This window comes from Pygocentrus nattereri, chromosome 5, assembly GCF_015220715.1.
Source record: "Pygocentrus nattereri isolate fPygNat1 chromosome 5, fPygNat1.pri, whole genome shotgun sequence".
Taxonomy (NCBI): Eukaryota; Metazoa; Chordata; class Actinopteri; order Characiformes; family Serrasalmidae; genus Pygocentrus; species Pygocentrus nattereri.
The window spans coordinates 36,360,651-36,373,396 of NC_051215.1; the positions used below are offsets into that span (position 1 = coordinate 36,360,651).

The 12,746-nt window shown below is 40.0% G+C and overlaps 1 protein-coding gene across 9 annotated transcripts in view; it reads left to right on the forward strand.

Annotated features, from left to right (window-relative positions):
• pcdh15a (protocadherin-related 15a) overlaps positions 1-12,746 on the forward strand; it is a 332,115-nt gene that overhangs the window by 134,330 nt on the left and 185,039 nt on the right. For 8 of the 9 annotated variants that reach the window (XM_037538811.1, XM_037538812.1, XM_037538818.1 and 5 more), the window contains exons 3-4: positions 8,472-8,486; positions 9,053-9,118. In XM_037538811.1, the coding sequence (XP_037394708.1) occupies positions 8,472-8,486; positions 9,053-9,118 (81 nt within the window). The remainder of the gene's footprint in view (positions 1-8,471; positions 8,487-9,052; positions 9,119-12,746) is intronic. The other variant, XM_037538816.1, reaches the window with a different exon arrangement.

Below are 12,746 nucleotides of genomic sequence, written 5' to 3' on the forward strand. Positions count from 1 at the left end.
CAAAATCTGTGGCCTCATGTTGTTATTTAAACTATAAAGCTCAGCATCTTTGTTATAATGTTCTTCCTTGTTTAAACCGTTACATCTCCCACTCAGTGCCTTCAAGTACTGAATCTCAGGTTATAGCTTGACTGTGGCCGTGATGTAAGAGGCTTCCACACCTCATCTCAAGAGTCTGATCTCTCAACTCATTTGCTTAAAGGTTGTCCACAAGGAGAGCGAGTGGAGTAAGCAGGGTGTGCATCAGAGGTCTGATATCGTTTGATGTCAGTTATGTATTGTTGTCTCTCTTTACATTAAATCCTGTTAGGACCCATTAGGTTTAAAGTAAACTATTACGCCTGGCCCAAACAGCATTTCACTGTTCGTAATTAATCGTACATCTCAAGCAGCACTATATAACATTTGGGAATTTGGTATGTGTAATTGCATGCAACATCTGGAGAAACATTTTGCATCACCAGTTGTGCTTTGGACTCCCACGATTGGATGAATCTGATGATTGTGAGTAAGTTGAAAGAGCACTTAAAGAGGACTAGAAGAGATATTTGGTTCAGGACATTTATTCTGAGGCTGTAAATGAATGAATATCTTCAGTGTAATGTTAATTTTGCATTTGAGACTAAAGTATAGACCCATACCTTCTTTTTGCATCTGTGCGTGTGAAATTAATACATAAAAACATATGACATGGTTTGAAAAACTCAAAATCTGTCCTGATACCTTTGACTTTTAAATTATCATCACAGGCTTTACAGTTCAAGTCGTAGAAGCACAGGCACATCATTTGTAACGTGTGTTTTCTTCTGACTCATGTGTACAGATGAGCCTGATTGGATTCTTGCTTATCTAGATAGGAGCGATGATGGAGATGTAAGTTGGTTTACTGAATCAACAGCCAAAGAACTTAGTGGAATTACTAAGTTGAATCAACTAAGTAGAATTCCATCGCGAGTAAATGCTTCAACAGGCAAACATAAATCTCATTCAGGACTGATGACTCAATCAGTTATGTTAGCGTTTTATGCTAAACCTGTATGTAGATTTATGGCCTTTCACATCTTTAGAGAATTAGCTAAGCTGATTAGCTAGGCTGCTATCTCTGTCTGTCTCTCTCTCTCAGTGGTGGGTAAACGTCTTATTGAGGATGCAGTCAGCTTCTTCACCTGAATGTCATCATCAGTCAGCAGCAGTCAAAACTACAGACAAATAAATGAACGTGTATTATTGGTGTCATGCCTATATTAGAAACTCTGAGTGTGAGCTGGTTTTCTCTGTAGCAAAAATAAATGGGATTTATGGAAATTGCAGCTATCATGCCACGTGGTTAACAAAATGGTTCTAAACTTAATACATTTCATCCTACATTTATTTTCCACTGAATACTAATACTGCTGTGCACTGAATTGACCTCATGAGACAGCGTTCACAAAAATACCCCAAACAAACTAGCAAGCTTTGTCAATTTAGTCACTTAGGTTCCTTTGGCAGTAGTAGAAAACATGAGCTGGTTACTATTGTATTGATATTTAAACGTGAAACTTACTTTCATGTGACACCACTCCAGAGTGGTAGCTTGCTATTAGCATGAATATAGCAATATTCATATTTTAGCTCCTTAATGACCTTGCAATTCAGGAGATCACTGATATTCTAAGGGAGACATGCAGCTTAGGCCCAGAGTTTCTAATGTAGGCATAATGCTGACTACAGAACTGATACACAATGAAATGCTTCTTAATATCATGTTCATCATTAAAGGATTGCCGTTTCTCCTGCTTTTATGATAAAATGTTTTTATTTAAAACAGTACTTAATACACCTCTCAACTGTCAGAAATCCACAAAAGTGTTGTAGAATTCTAGTGGGATGTAAAGGATTAACAAAAATATGATATAAGGAATTGAAAAACAATGTAACCCAAAACTTGTGCATTCAAATTATTAGATCCAGCCCTATAAATTACCAAAAAATGTGAAAAATGTAAAATTTTGGTGTATCATTTTTGCATGATGCTGTCAGAATTAAACCTTGTATCTCCATTATTTCCATTATTAGTTTTTGTGGTAATTTAAATATGTTTGTTGTCCTTTACATTATGTGTAAATTTCATGATGAATGAACCAAACGACCAAAATGACTTGGAGAAAAGTCTGGTTCCACTTACATTAAAAGTACAGTATGTTTTTTCCTTCTCGTGTAAAGTTGTCATTTTGGACATATGAGGTTTCATTCCAACAGCAACGATATGTTACATATATGCCACTTAAAAATGTCAGCACCCCCAACCTAAAATGCCCCCCTGTGTACCTGCACACACCCTGTGCTGCATGTGTCCTACGTGCTCATGGATTAGGATTTGTGCTCATTTTAGTGAAGCACATTGGGCACCATTACATCATACAGCATTACTCTCTTGAGTGACTGTGTTCTTTCAGCTAGTTCATATGTCTGCACTTTGCTACATGAAGTGAATGAGAGAGACCAAGTGTGCATTCATGTTTTGGACTGCTTTTGTGATCACACTTCTTGTTCTTTTGTTCTTTTGCAGTGCTGAGTCTGTCTGCCAGCGTGTGCTTGTGTGTGTGTCTGAGTCTACTCTCTCTGTCTGTTCACAGCGGGGGTCCGTTATCCATGTGCCGCATGCCATTTTTCTTTTCCTCCTTCATCCAGCTCCTTTTCTTCACCCACACTCTTTTGACATCGCTTACAACTCCTCTCTTATACACACCCGCACCGTCCCCGTACTCTTAAAGGCATGGCCAGCTGAGTGCTTTCTTTAAGGCATTCCCCTTTAAAATCAGCAGCTAAATTCATTGGGTTGTACTTGCATTTTCACAGCTTCAAAAGTAAACATATCTTACAGATGGTTAGCCTTGATGTTTGATGTGTGCCCTACTTGTTCTGATGGATTTGTCTCTCTGGAAGCACACGGAGTTGCACTGCTCTTTGGCATGTGCTGTAATTGCTGCAGAAGTAGGTTAGAGCTTTGAACTCTTGGATCTTTTTGGAGAAAAGTTCTTTGTATATGTACAAAGTTAGACCAAGCCAACAGAGTTCTTCATTTTGTGCTAAGCTTATAAATACCTTAAAATAAGCCAAAAAAAGGCACTATAATAAGCTCTGTTTTGGGTGGGTCCTAGCAAGATTGTGTAGGCATGGACAGCCTATCAGTGAATAATTCATCCATGCTTATGAAACACCAGCCCTGCAATAATTCAAACATGTGCTAAAAACCTAAATGCTAGATGCACAAATCAAAGAAGAAAGTACTTCTCAGCTTTTGCTCTATGCAAATGAGCCACAATAAACAAGCTGAATCTTGGTAGACATAAAACTTCGAGATACTAAGTAAATCAAAGCACACAGTGCAAAAATATGATTCTGAATGTTATGCCAGAATTTGTAATACCTTACTAAAGTAGCTTATATACTCTTCATATCGGAATACCTTTTCCAGACATACAGTACTAAACTTTAAAAACATTTTAATTGGGCAGTAACTGATACTAATAAACACTAATATTAGAATAAATACAAACAATATAAATAAGCGAAATAGTGATTTTAGCCATGTGGCTCATAGCTCTGTAAGCCTCAAGCTTGGCAAACAGTAAATTATGCTGTTTGCTCTTCATGTGTTTTGTTAAAGAAGCCTGTTTAAAATACTTAGACTTTCTAAATCCTTCTTTAATGAACACTAACCCTGTATGCAAGACCTCCGGGAAGCAGCTTTGCAGTGCTTTGTGCATCCTTAGCATTTGCTGTGCTCTAGCTGTTTGAATTGTTCATAGCATTACAATGAGAATCAGCATTGCAGGGATGAATGCAACTTAGCTTGAGTTGGTGGTTCATCAGTTCAGTACAATAGTTCATGATCAGAAGGGATAAACCTGTCTGGGAGTGTTAGCACTAGCATTAGGCTAACTGCCTTCTCTGTTCTCTGCTACCTGCTAGCAACATGCTGTTGTCTTGCCTTGGGGCTTCCTTGAAATACATATATATACACTGCTCAAAAAAATAAAGGGAACACTTAAACAACACAATATAACTCCAAGTAAACAAACTTCTGTGAAATCAAACTGTCCACTTAGGAAGCAACATTGATTGACAATCAATTTCACAGCTGTTGTGCAAATGGAATAGACAACAAGTAGAAATTATTGGCAATTAGCAAGACACACTCAATAAAGGAGTGGTTCTGCAGGTGGGGACCACAGACCACTTCTCAGTACCTTTCTGCTTTCTGGCTGATGTTTTGGTCACTTTTGAATGTTGGTGGTGCTTTCACACTCGTGGTAGCATGAGACGGACTCTACAACCCACACAAGTGGCTCAGGTAGTGCAGCTCATCCAGGATGGCACATCAATGCGAGCTGTGGCAAGAAGGTTTGCTGTGTCTGTCAGCGTAGTGTCCAGAGGCTGGAGGCGCTACCAGGAGACAGGCCAGTACACCAGGAGACGTGGAGGAGGCTGTAGCACGGCAACAACCCAGCAGCAGGACCTCTGCCTTTATGCAAGGAGGAACAGGAGGAGCACTGCCAGAGCCCTGCAAAATGACCTCCAGCAGGCCACAAATGTGCATGTGTCTGCACAAATGGTTAGAAACCAACTCCATGAGGATGATATGAGGGCCCGACGTCCATAGATGGGGGTTGTGCTCACAGCCCAACACCGTGCAGGACGCTTGGCATTTGCCAGAGAACACCAGGATTGGCAAATTCACCACTGGCGCCCTGTGCTCTTCACAGATGAAACCAGGTTCACACTGAGCACTTGTGACAGACGTGACAGAATCGGGAGACGCCGTGGAGAGCGATCTGCTGCCTGCAACATCCTTCAGCATGACCAGTTTGGCAGTGGGTCAGTAATGGTGTGGGGTGGCAGTTCTTTGGAGGGCCGCACAGCCCTCCATGTGCTCGCCAGAGGTAGCCTGACTGCCATTAGGTACCGAGATGAGATCCTCAGACCCCTTGTGAGACCATATGCTGGTGCGGTTGGCCCTGGGTTCCTCCTAATGCAGGACAATGCTAGACCTCATGTGGCAGGAGTGTGTCAGCAGTTCCTGCAAGATGAAGGCATTGAAGCTATGGACTGGCCCGCCCGTTCCCCAGACCTGAATCCGATTGAGCACATCTGGGACATCATGTCTCGCTCCATCCACCAACACCATGTTGCACCACAGACTGTCCAGGAGTTGGCGGATGCTTTAGTCCAGGTCTGGGAGGAGATCCCTCAGGAGACCCCGTTGCATGTAGGTCATTCAGGCATGTGGAGGCCACACACAATACTGAGCCTCATTTTGACTTGTTTTAAGGACATTACATCAAAGTTGGATCAGCCTGTAGTGTGTTTTTCCACTTTAATTTTGTGTGTGACTCCAAATCCAGGCCTCCATTGGTTAATAAATTTGATTTTCATTGATGATTTTTGTGTGATTTTGTTGTCAGCACATTCAACTTTGTACAGAACAAAGTATTCAATGAGAATATTTCATTCATTCAGATCTAGTTCCCTTCATTTTTTTGAGCAGTATATATATATATATATATATATTCACCGGTCACTTTATTAGGTACCTTGCTAGTAAAAGGTTGGACTCTCTTTTGCCTTCAGAACTGCCTTAATTCTTTGTGGCATACTTTCATCAAGGTGTTGGAAACATTCCTCAGAGATTTTATTTATTTGAGTTACTGTTGCCTTTCTATCATCTCGACCCAGTCTGCCCATTCTTCTCTGACCTCTCTCAACAAGGCATTTTCATCCACACAACTGCTGCTCACTGGATATTTTCTCTTTTTCTGACCATTCTCTGTAAACCCTAGAGATGGTTGTGTGTGAAAATTCCAGTAGATTAGCAGTTTCTGAAATACTCAGACCAGCCCGTCTGGCACCAACAACCACGCCACGTTCAAAGTCACTTAAATCTCCTTTCTTCCCCCCATTCTGATGCTCGTTTTGCACATCAGCAAGTTGTCTTGACCATCTCTACATTCCTGAATGCATTGAGTTGCAGCCATGTGATTGGCTGATTAGCTATTTGTGTTAACAAGCAATTTTTTCCATTATTTCCATTTTTGCTGTTTTCAGTTGATGACATAATTTGAAATTGTCTGTTGGCCTTTAGATTGTGTGTAATTTACATGAGAAATTTTCATTACTTAGAAAAAAGTCTGGTTCCACTGACTTACATTAAAAGTAAAGTATGTTTTTTCCTTCTTCTGTAAAGTTACCATTTGGGAGATAGAAGGTTTTTTATTCTAACAGCAGCTATATATACAGTACTGTGCGGAAGTTTTAGGCATCTTTTTTTTAGGCATCTTTTTTTAGGCAATTTTAAAAATAATTTACCTCAGCAGTGAATTTATCACAATATACATTAGAATAAAGTCATATTCATAATTCACATTAACATAAAAACAATGAAAAGTAACAAGAATTTCTTGGGTCCATATTTTTCCTTGACACCTTCACAGCCGCCACAGAGACTTGTTAATATCATCAGTTACATCACCAGCACAGTTTAAGCACTGATTGGTCAAACAAGGAGTTGCTTTTTAACTTCATATAATACTGGGCTTCCTTGAGGAGAGGTTTGAAAATGGTTAAACAAACACACTAACATCCATAAAATCACTATATATATAGTCTTTTCTCTCTCTCTTTTCTCTCTCTTTTAAAGGCATGACTGCATGAGAGAAAATGTTCTCTGTGGCTGCTGTAGCTCAGTAAATATTTTGCCAACTTCTGAACAGATATAGGCTGAAAGGCTGTTCAGAGATATAAAGTTAATTAAAGGCTTGGCAGAAGACACAGAATGATTAATCATGTTTATTATGTTTGTCAGAGGAAAGAAATCTTTGCACTCATTTTCTTCAAGAGTTCAAGGTGTAAACAGTTCAACATTCACGAATGTTTCCTCGAGAACCGTGCACGGTCACAATAAAGATCTATAAACAGTCGAAGTTAGGTAGCATGAGATAGTGACTATACCAGAATAGGTCACACTCTGGAAGCTTCTGAATATGATGAATTCATGTCTTGACATTCAATCAAAGGAGGTGAGTTGTTTTGTAGGTAGGAGTGAACAGTGCTGGTAAATGCACGCAGATGAGAGCATGTAGAGGAGTGAAGGAGCTGTGACCGGCTATGACATAAGTTCTGGCTGTGCGCTGAGGTGATGCCATTGTGATCGTCCATATTTAATGAGAAAAGGATCCACACCTTCTCACTTGGCAACAGGTGTTTAGTTGCGAGTTGTACAGAGAAAGAAACTTTATCTTGTGTATGTGTGCGCGTGCATGTGCGTGCATGCGTGTGTGTGTGTGTGTCTGTTTCTGTATTCTCTGGCATCTCCTGCCCTCACCATGACTCATACTGTAAGGTGACTCTTCCCTGGCTGACTCTTAGACAGTGGACACTCGGTGTTAATTGGGGTGTGCATGCGTTTGTGTGTGTGATAGGTGCAGTATTACTGTCCACTTTTAAGTGAGATAAAATGACTCCTCTCTTTCAGGTAACATGACACTCCTCTCTTAAAAATCTCCTATATGTGCATTTATATTAGCTCTGGCACTATAGATGATGGTACTAATCAAATCTACTGATTATTTTGAAAAACAGTAGAGTAATACGTTTTAAAAGAACACTAAACAATTAAACTGACTTCTTTGAATGACAACAAACCACACAGAGCCTTTCAAAGATGCCAAAATTCTTTATTACAAAGTAAATGGTCATCATAAACAAGCTTTATATAAACAAAGCCATCAGTTTTTCAAAGAAAATCTCTTCTTTTAAAGTTTAGTCTTACAAGTCATTTGGGTTGAAGTCAAGTTAAATTCAAGTCTGAATTTTTCAGATCTGAAGCAAGTGGGGAGCTCAGTTTTCTTCTGTCTCAGAGATGAAATGTTTAAGTATCGTTTATCTGATGGGGACAGTTTTAGGGTCTAGCAGGTGTTGCTTGTTTACTTTGCATTGGAAACATTTGCTTTTTTGTTTTTTATGCAAGTGAATTATCTTGAATGTGATCTCAGACAAATCTCCTGAGAAATGAATAGCTTGTACTTATTTGCTGTTTTTACTAAATATTGAATAAATAAAAGATGCTTTCTGACTTTTCCACTATGCTGCATGTTTGGCACAGAAATACATATAAGTAATAGCTGTAAGAGAGATCAGTTGGAGAAATTAAGACAATTTAAGTTGATCATGATTAAAATTCTCTATGAGGCAATTTATTCAAAGGGTGAATTTTAATTGATGATTATTTATTGATTGAATAATTGGGACCCCTGTCACAGAGTCTGACTTTATGTTATGTGTTTTTCTCTATGTCTCCTTCACAGCCTGCTCTTCTTTATAAATCTGTTTTAATCCAAACCTTTCTTCCTTGTGCTGCGCTTTTCATTGTTGTCTTTTCCTCTTTTCTCTTCTCTCTGCTGCTGACACTAACCCTGTCTCTGACACAGACTGGCAGTATGAGGGTAAGGGGCTACTCTTTCTCCTCATCACCTCCTTTTTTGTCTCTCCTCTGCTACTGTAGGGCCTCCTCCTTCTGTCTCAGTGCACAGGACCCCTCTGCTTCTCTTGATTTCTATGTCATCCACTTGTAGTCCAGCAAAGCGCACATCTTTAAAGCTAAAAACTGCAGTGTGCAAATGAGAATAAGCTCCAGATGTCAACAGCTCAGAGTAATGGCTTTCATCTAACCTGCAGTAACAAAAGCCTGTGGCTCCTAGCCTTCTCAAGCAGACAGCTCTCATCCATTCTCATGGGCTGTGTTAAAGCAGGAAACACAAAAATAAGGCATTAAAAAGACAAATTAACAACAAAAACAACAAAATAGTGAACATATTACAATTGTAATATGTGACATTTTGTTTATCAATATCATTCAATCATGTTCATTCTCAGAGATCACTTATGCTATAATCATCCATTCAAGTTAATGCACATTTATAAATCATTTGTAAAAAAATTATTGAATTGGATGTCTAGATGAATGTGCTTTCATTCCTCACTCTGAGTTTATCCCTTTGTTTTCACACAGAGTGTAAGTTGTATCGAACAGGCCCTCCTGCCACCATCGTCACTATTGATGAGGAGAGTCCAAATGGTATGTAACCTAAACTTTCTGCAATCTACCAGTATATGCAACCTATCACTGCCCCTACATCCTGTTGAATCTACTGTAGGGTTTGGCTTGTAGTGAGGAAAGTGATTCATTGGTTATCTTTAGAAGTTGTGCCATGAGTGTGTAATGGAAATAAATTGCTTGCAAAGATATGAAATAGATTTTAATTTAATTACTTGTGTGTCTGGCTGCGGTTGAAATAAACTTTGTTTATTGCTGTTTAGAAGGGCTGTGGCAATTACTTGATTAAACTTAAAAATAAATTAAAATGTACTCTGCCAATGAATTTTTGTAATTACTGTACATTTTCATGAATATAATGTTATTCTCACTTACATAGAGCTTGATGGACACATGGTTTTATATATATGTGTGCACCTCTGCATTTAATGTTGTATAACCTCTCTTTACCAATAAAACAGCACTTAGTCTGCTCCTGTAACATCTTATAAGGTTGGAAAATACAAAGCAGGGAATTGGAGACCATTTCTCTTTGCCTGATCTCTCCAGATCGTCCAGGGTCCTAAGTCCTAAGTCCTCTCTTGTGCCTCTGCTCTTTAGCTCGCCTCACAGGATTTCTATGAGGTTAAGATCAGGGGACTGATATAGCTGTGGTGGAAGCTTGGCTTTTGTGATTGGTAAGACATTTTTGTGGTGACCTTGATATATGTATTGGATCATTGTTCTGCCGGAAGATTCAGCGATGACCCATTTTTAGTTTCTTGGCAGAGGCAGAAAGATGATTTAAAATGTCCTGGTATTTCACGGGGCCCAAGACGCCATGTACTCTAGCATGGTTCCCAGCACTTTTGGAGAAAAACAGCCCCACAACATCACCGACCCTCCATCATTTTTAACAGTGAGCATCACATTCTTTTCAGTGTAGTCATCCTCCTTTTTACGCCACACCCACTTTGAGTGTTCTTTTTTTCTGTAACTCTCCAGATTTTTTGCCTCTCTTGCCATCCTCTTTACTGTGAGTCGGGGCAAAATAAATGCGGATCCTCATACCAACAAGCTTGTAACAGTTCCAGTTGATTAGAACATTTTAATTATTGCTCTAACTTTTGGTAGTTGGTAGCTTCCAACTGATGGCAGATACAGACCAAACTCAAAGAAACATTACTGCTGAGGCCCTACATGTTCCAGTAAATCATTTTCTGCTTTCTTTTATTTGGATGCTTTGAGCCCAGTGAATAAAAATGCTCCCAATTTGTGTACTGTTTGTTGTGACAAACACATTGTGGAAAGATAATAAACATAATAACAGTCAGCTCATGACAGGCCTATGAGTTTCGGCCTATTGTTTGGTTTTAAAACTCTGACTGCTTGTTTAATCATCAATATTATCAATAAATTACTCATTTAGTAATATAATTGACAGCGACAGTCCTACTGTTTAGACAGATGTGCTGTTGAATTTATGCACCACAGTGTGCAGTTGAAATCAGATAAATGTGCAGAGTTTGGACAAGTCACTGTAACACTTACCTCTGAAGTCCTGAACCTCACTCCTCTATCAGCCATCAGTGTGGGGGGGGATCATAATCACAGAACGGAACTACCTGTTGAGTGGCTCGCTGGGGTCCTGCGCGTATGTGATGATTGGCAGTGTGTGAGAGTGTCCGTCGGGTGCGTGCGTCAGGGAGTGCTGGCTGAGGCCACAGATGGTGTTTTGTTGTGGTGGCAGCACGCTGGGGCCCATTAACACAATGCTAGACTGCACACTACAATGATAATGCCTGCCAGGACTCCCTCCCAGCTCCAGCGCCTAGCCATGCGTTTGACAACACTGTCTGCTTCTGTATGTGACAGGTGCTGGTGACTGCATGCAAAGATTTTTTTTTTTAATCCTTCCTGCACACCTTTTTTTCTCCTCTCCCCCCTCTTTCCTTTTCTCTCTGGTCCTGTTCTCCCAGGCTTTTTGGCCCCAGTGGGTAGCAGAGTTGAAGCAACACCTGTCTGTTGGCGCTGAAAAGCATTAGCAGCAGTGTGCAGATGCATGCTGGTAGATGTGGTCCGGGGCAGGTATTAGCAGGCTGCTTTATTGAGTGTAATGGGATTTGCTCAGGCTGGATGGTTGTTTGTTTCCATAATGAGTTTGTTATTTGTGGCATGCTCCAGCTTCAGAGGAAAACAGCTACAGGGCTTTTAGGAACAACATGGTGCTCTTTTTCTCTTTTACTTCACTTTGTGGCCTTCTGTCCTTTTCTGCACTCCCTCGTTTTTTGTGTGTTCGTGACTATGCGTGTATGCAGCCTTGGTTTCAGCTGTTTTCTGTGAAGGCATCTGGATCCAGTAGATTTCCAGTGAAAGAATGAACGGAATGAATCTGATAAAATGAATGACTGGTAATCTGATTGAATGCTGGTACAAGAGTAAACCCTCCTTCAATGCAGAGTTCATTTGGTTTGCTGATGTCACACACATCTTAATTGTTGAGGGTCTGAAAGCTCTCTTTCTGGGACATCAAGAGGAACTCAAGGAACTCAAATTTTTCAATCTTCCTGATGAGAGTTTTACTATGCATGATCTATGTTGAGTCTCTTATGAGCATCAGCAGTCAGCACGTCAGACTCAGTAGTATGAATACATTGAGGTCTTTGCAGTAAGATTTGAGTTTGCTCGCTGATAAATTGACAACACAGTGTAAGCTATACCATTGTTTATGGCAGTGTTTATGACAGGACTTCACTGCTCAACTTTAGTTAGACTAGGGCATCATATTCCTGTAAAGAGGGGGTGCGACAGTTATTTATTATTGCCTGCCCCTAATTCTTTAGTGATATAAAGCTGAAGTCAGCTATTCACCAGCATCTTGTTCGAATTTTCTCACACTACCTTAAATAGCTCAGCAGTTCTGATGCCTGGGGCACCAGAATGTAACTGCTGCACCATTTAACGTGGAGCGGGAAGTTTAGCTAGCTAGCTATTGATATATCAGCATACTACTAGTGAATTTTTAGGGAGAAAAGGATCATAATACATTGAAATGACAATAAACTAAGATAATACAGTGTGCAGCCATTTTGCCGTTTTTTCTTTTTTTTCCCTCATAACACTCTATTTGGGGTGTACCTCTGAAAAACTTTGATTTAGAGGGTCGTGTAGCCCTAACACTGCACCCTGCCCCTCTACCTCAACAAAAATCAGGACACCCTAGCCCCAGACATAAGTACTAAGTGGTAGGCACAAGGGGTGAAATGGGATTTGGCCCAATACTCTCTCATTAGCCTACCTCATACAAGTGTGCAAACACAAACACTTTTAGCTATACAAACTTGATTTCACGCATCATTGCACTCTAAAACGTGTTATAATGCACTTCACTTCACAAATACAAGCACAAGGTGCATTCTGAGTGTTGCACCAAGAGACGCTAAAGACTATAATCGCTTCGTCCTTCCTTTGAGAACAGTCCATTAGCCACACACCACCTTCCATTCAGTCTTTTTTTTTTTTTCCACTTATGCAAAAATAGAACAGCACACATTGTTCAACTGTCAACATGATCATTTTTGTTGTTGCTATTGAAATTTGTACACATCATGTACCACATCCTGGGTTGTGTAGCTGTCATAGTAACTTTTAAAAGCACTTTGGCTCAACA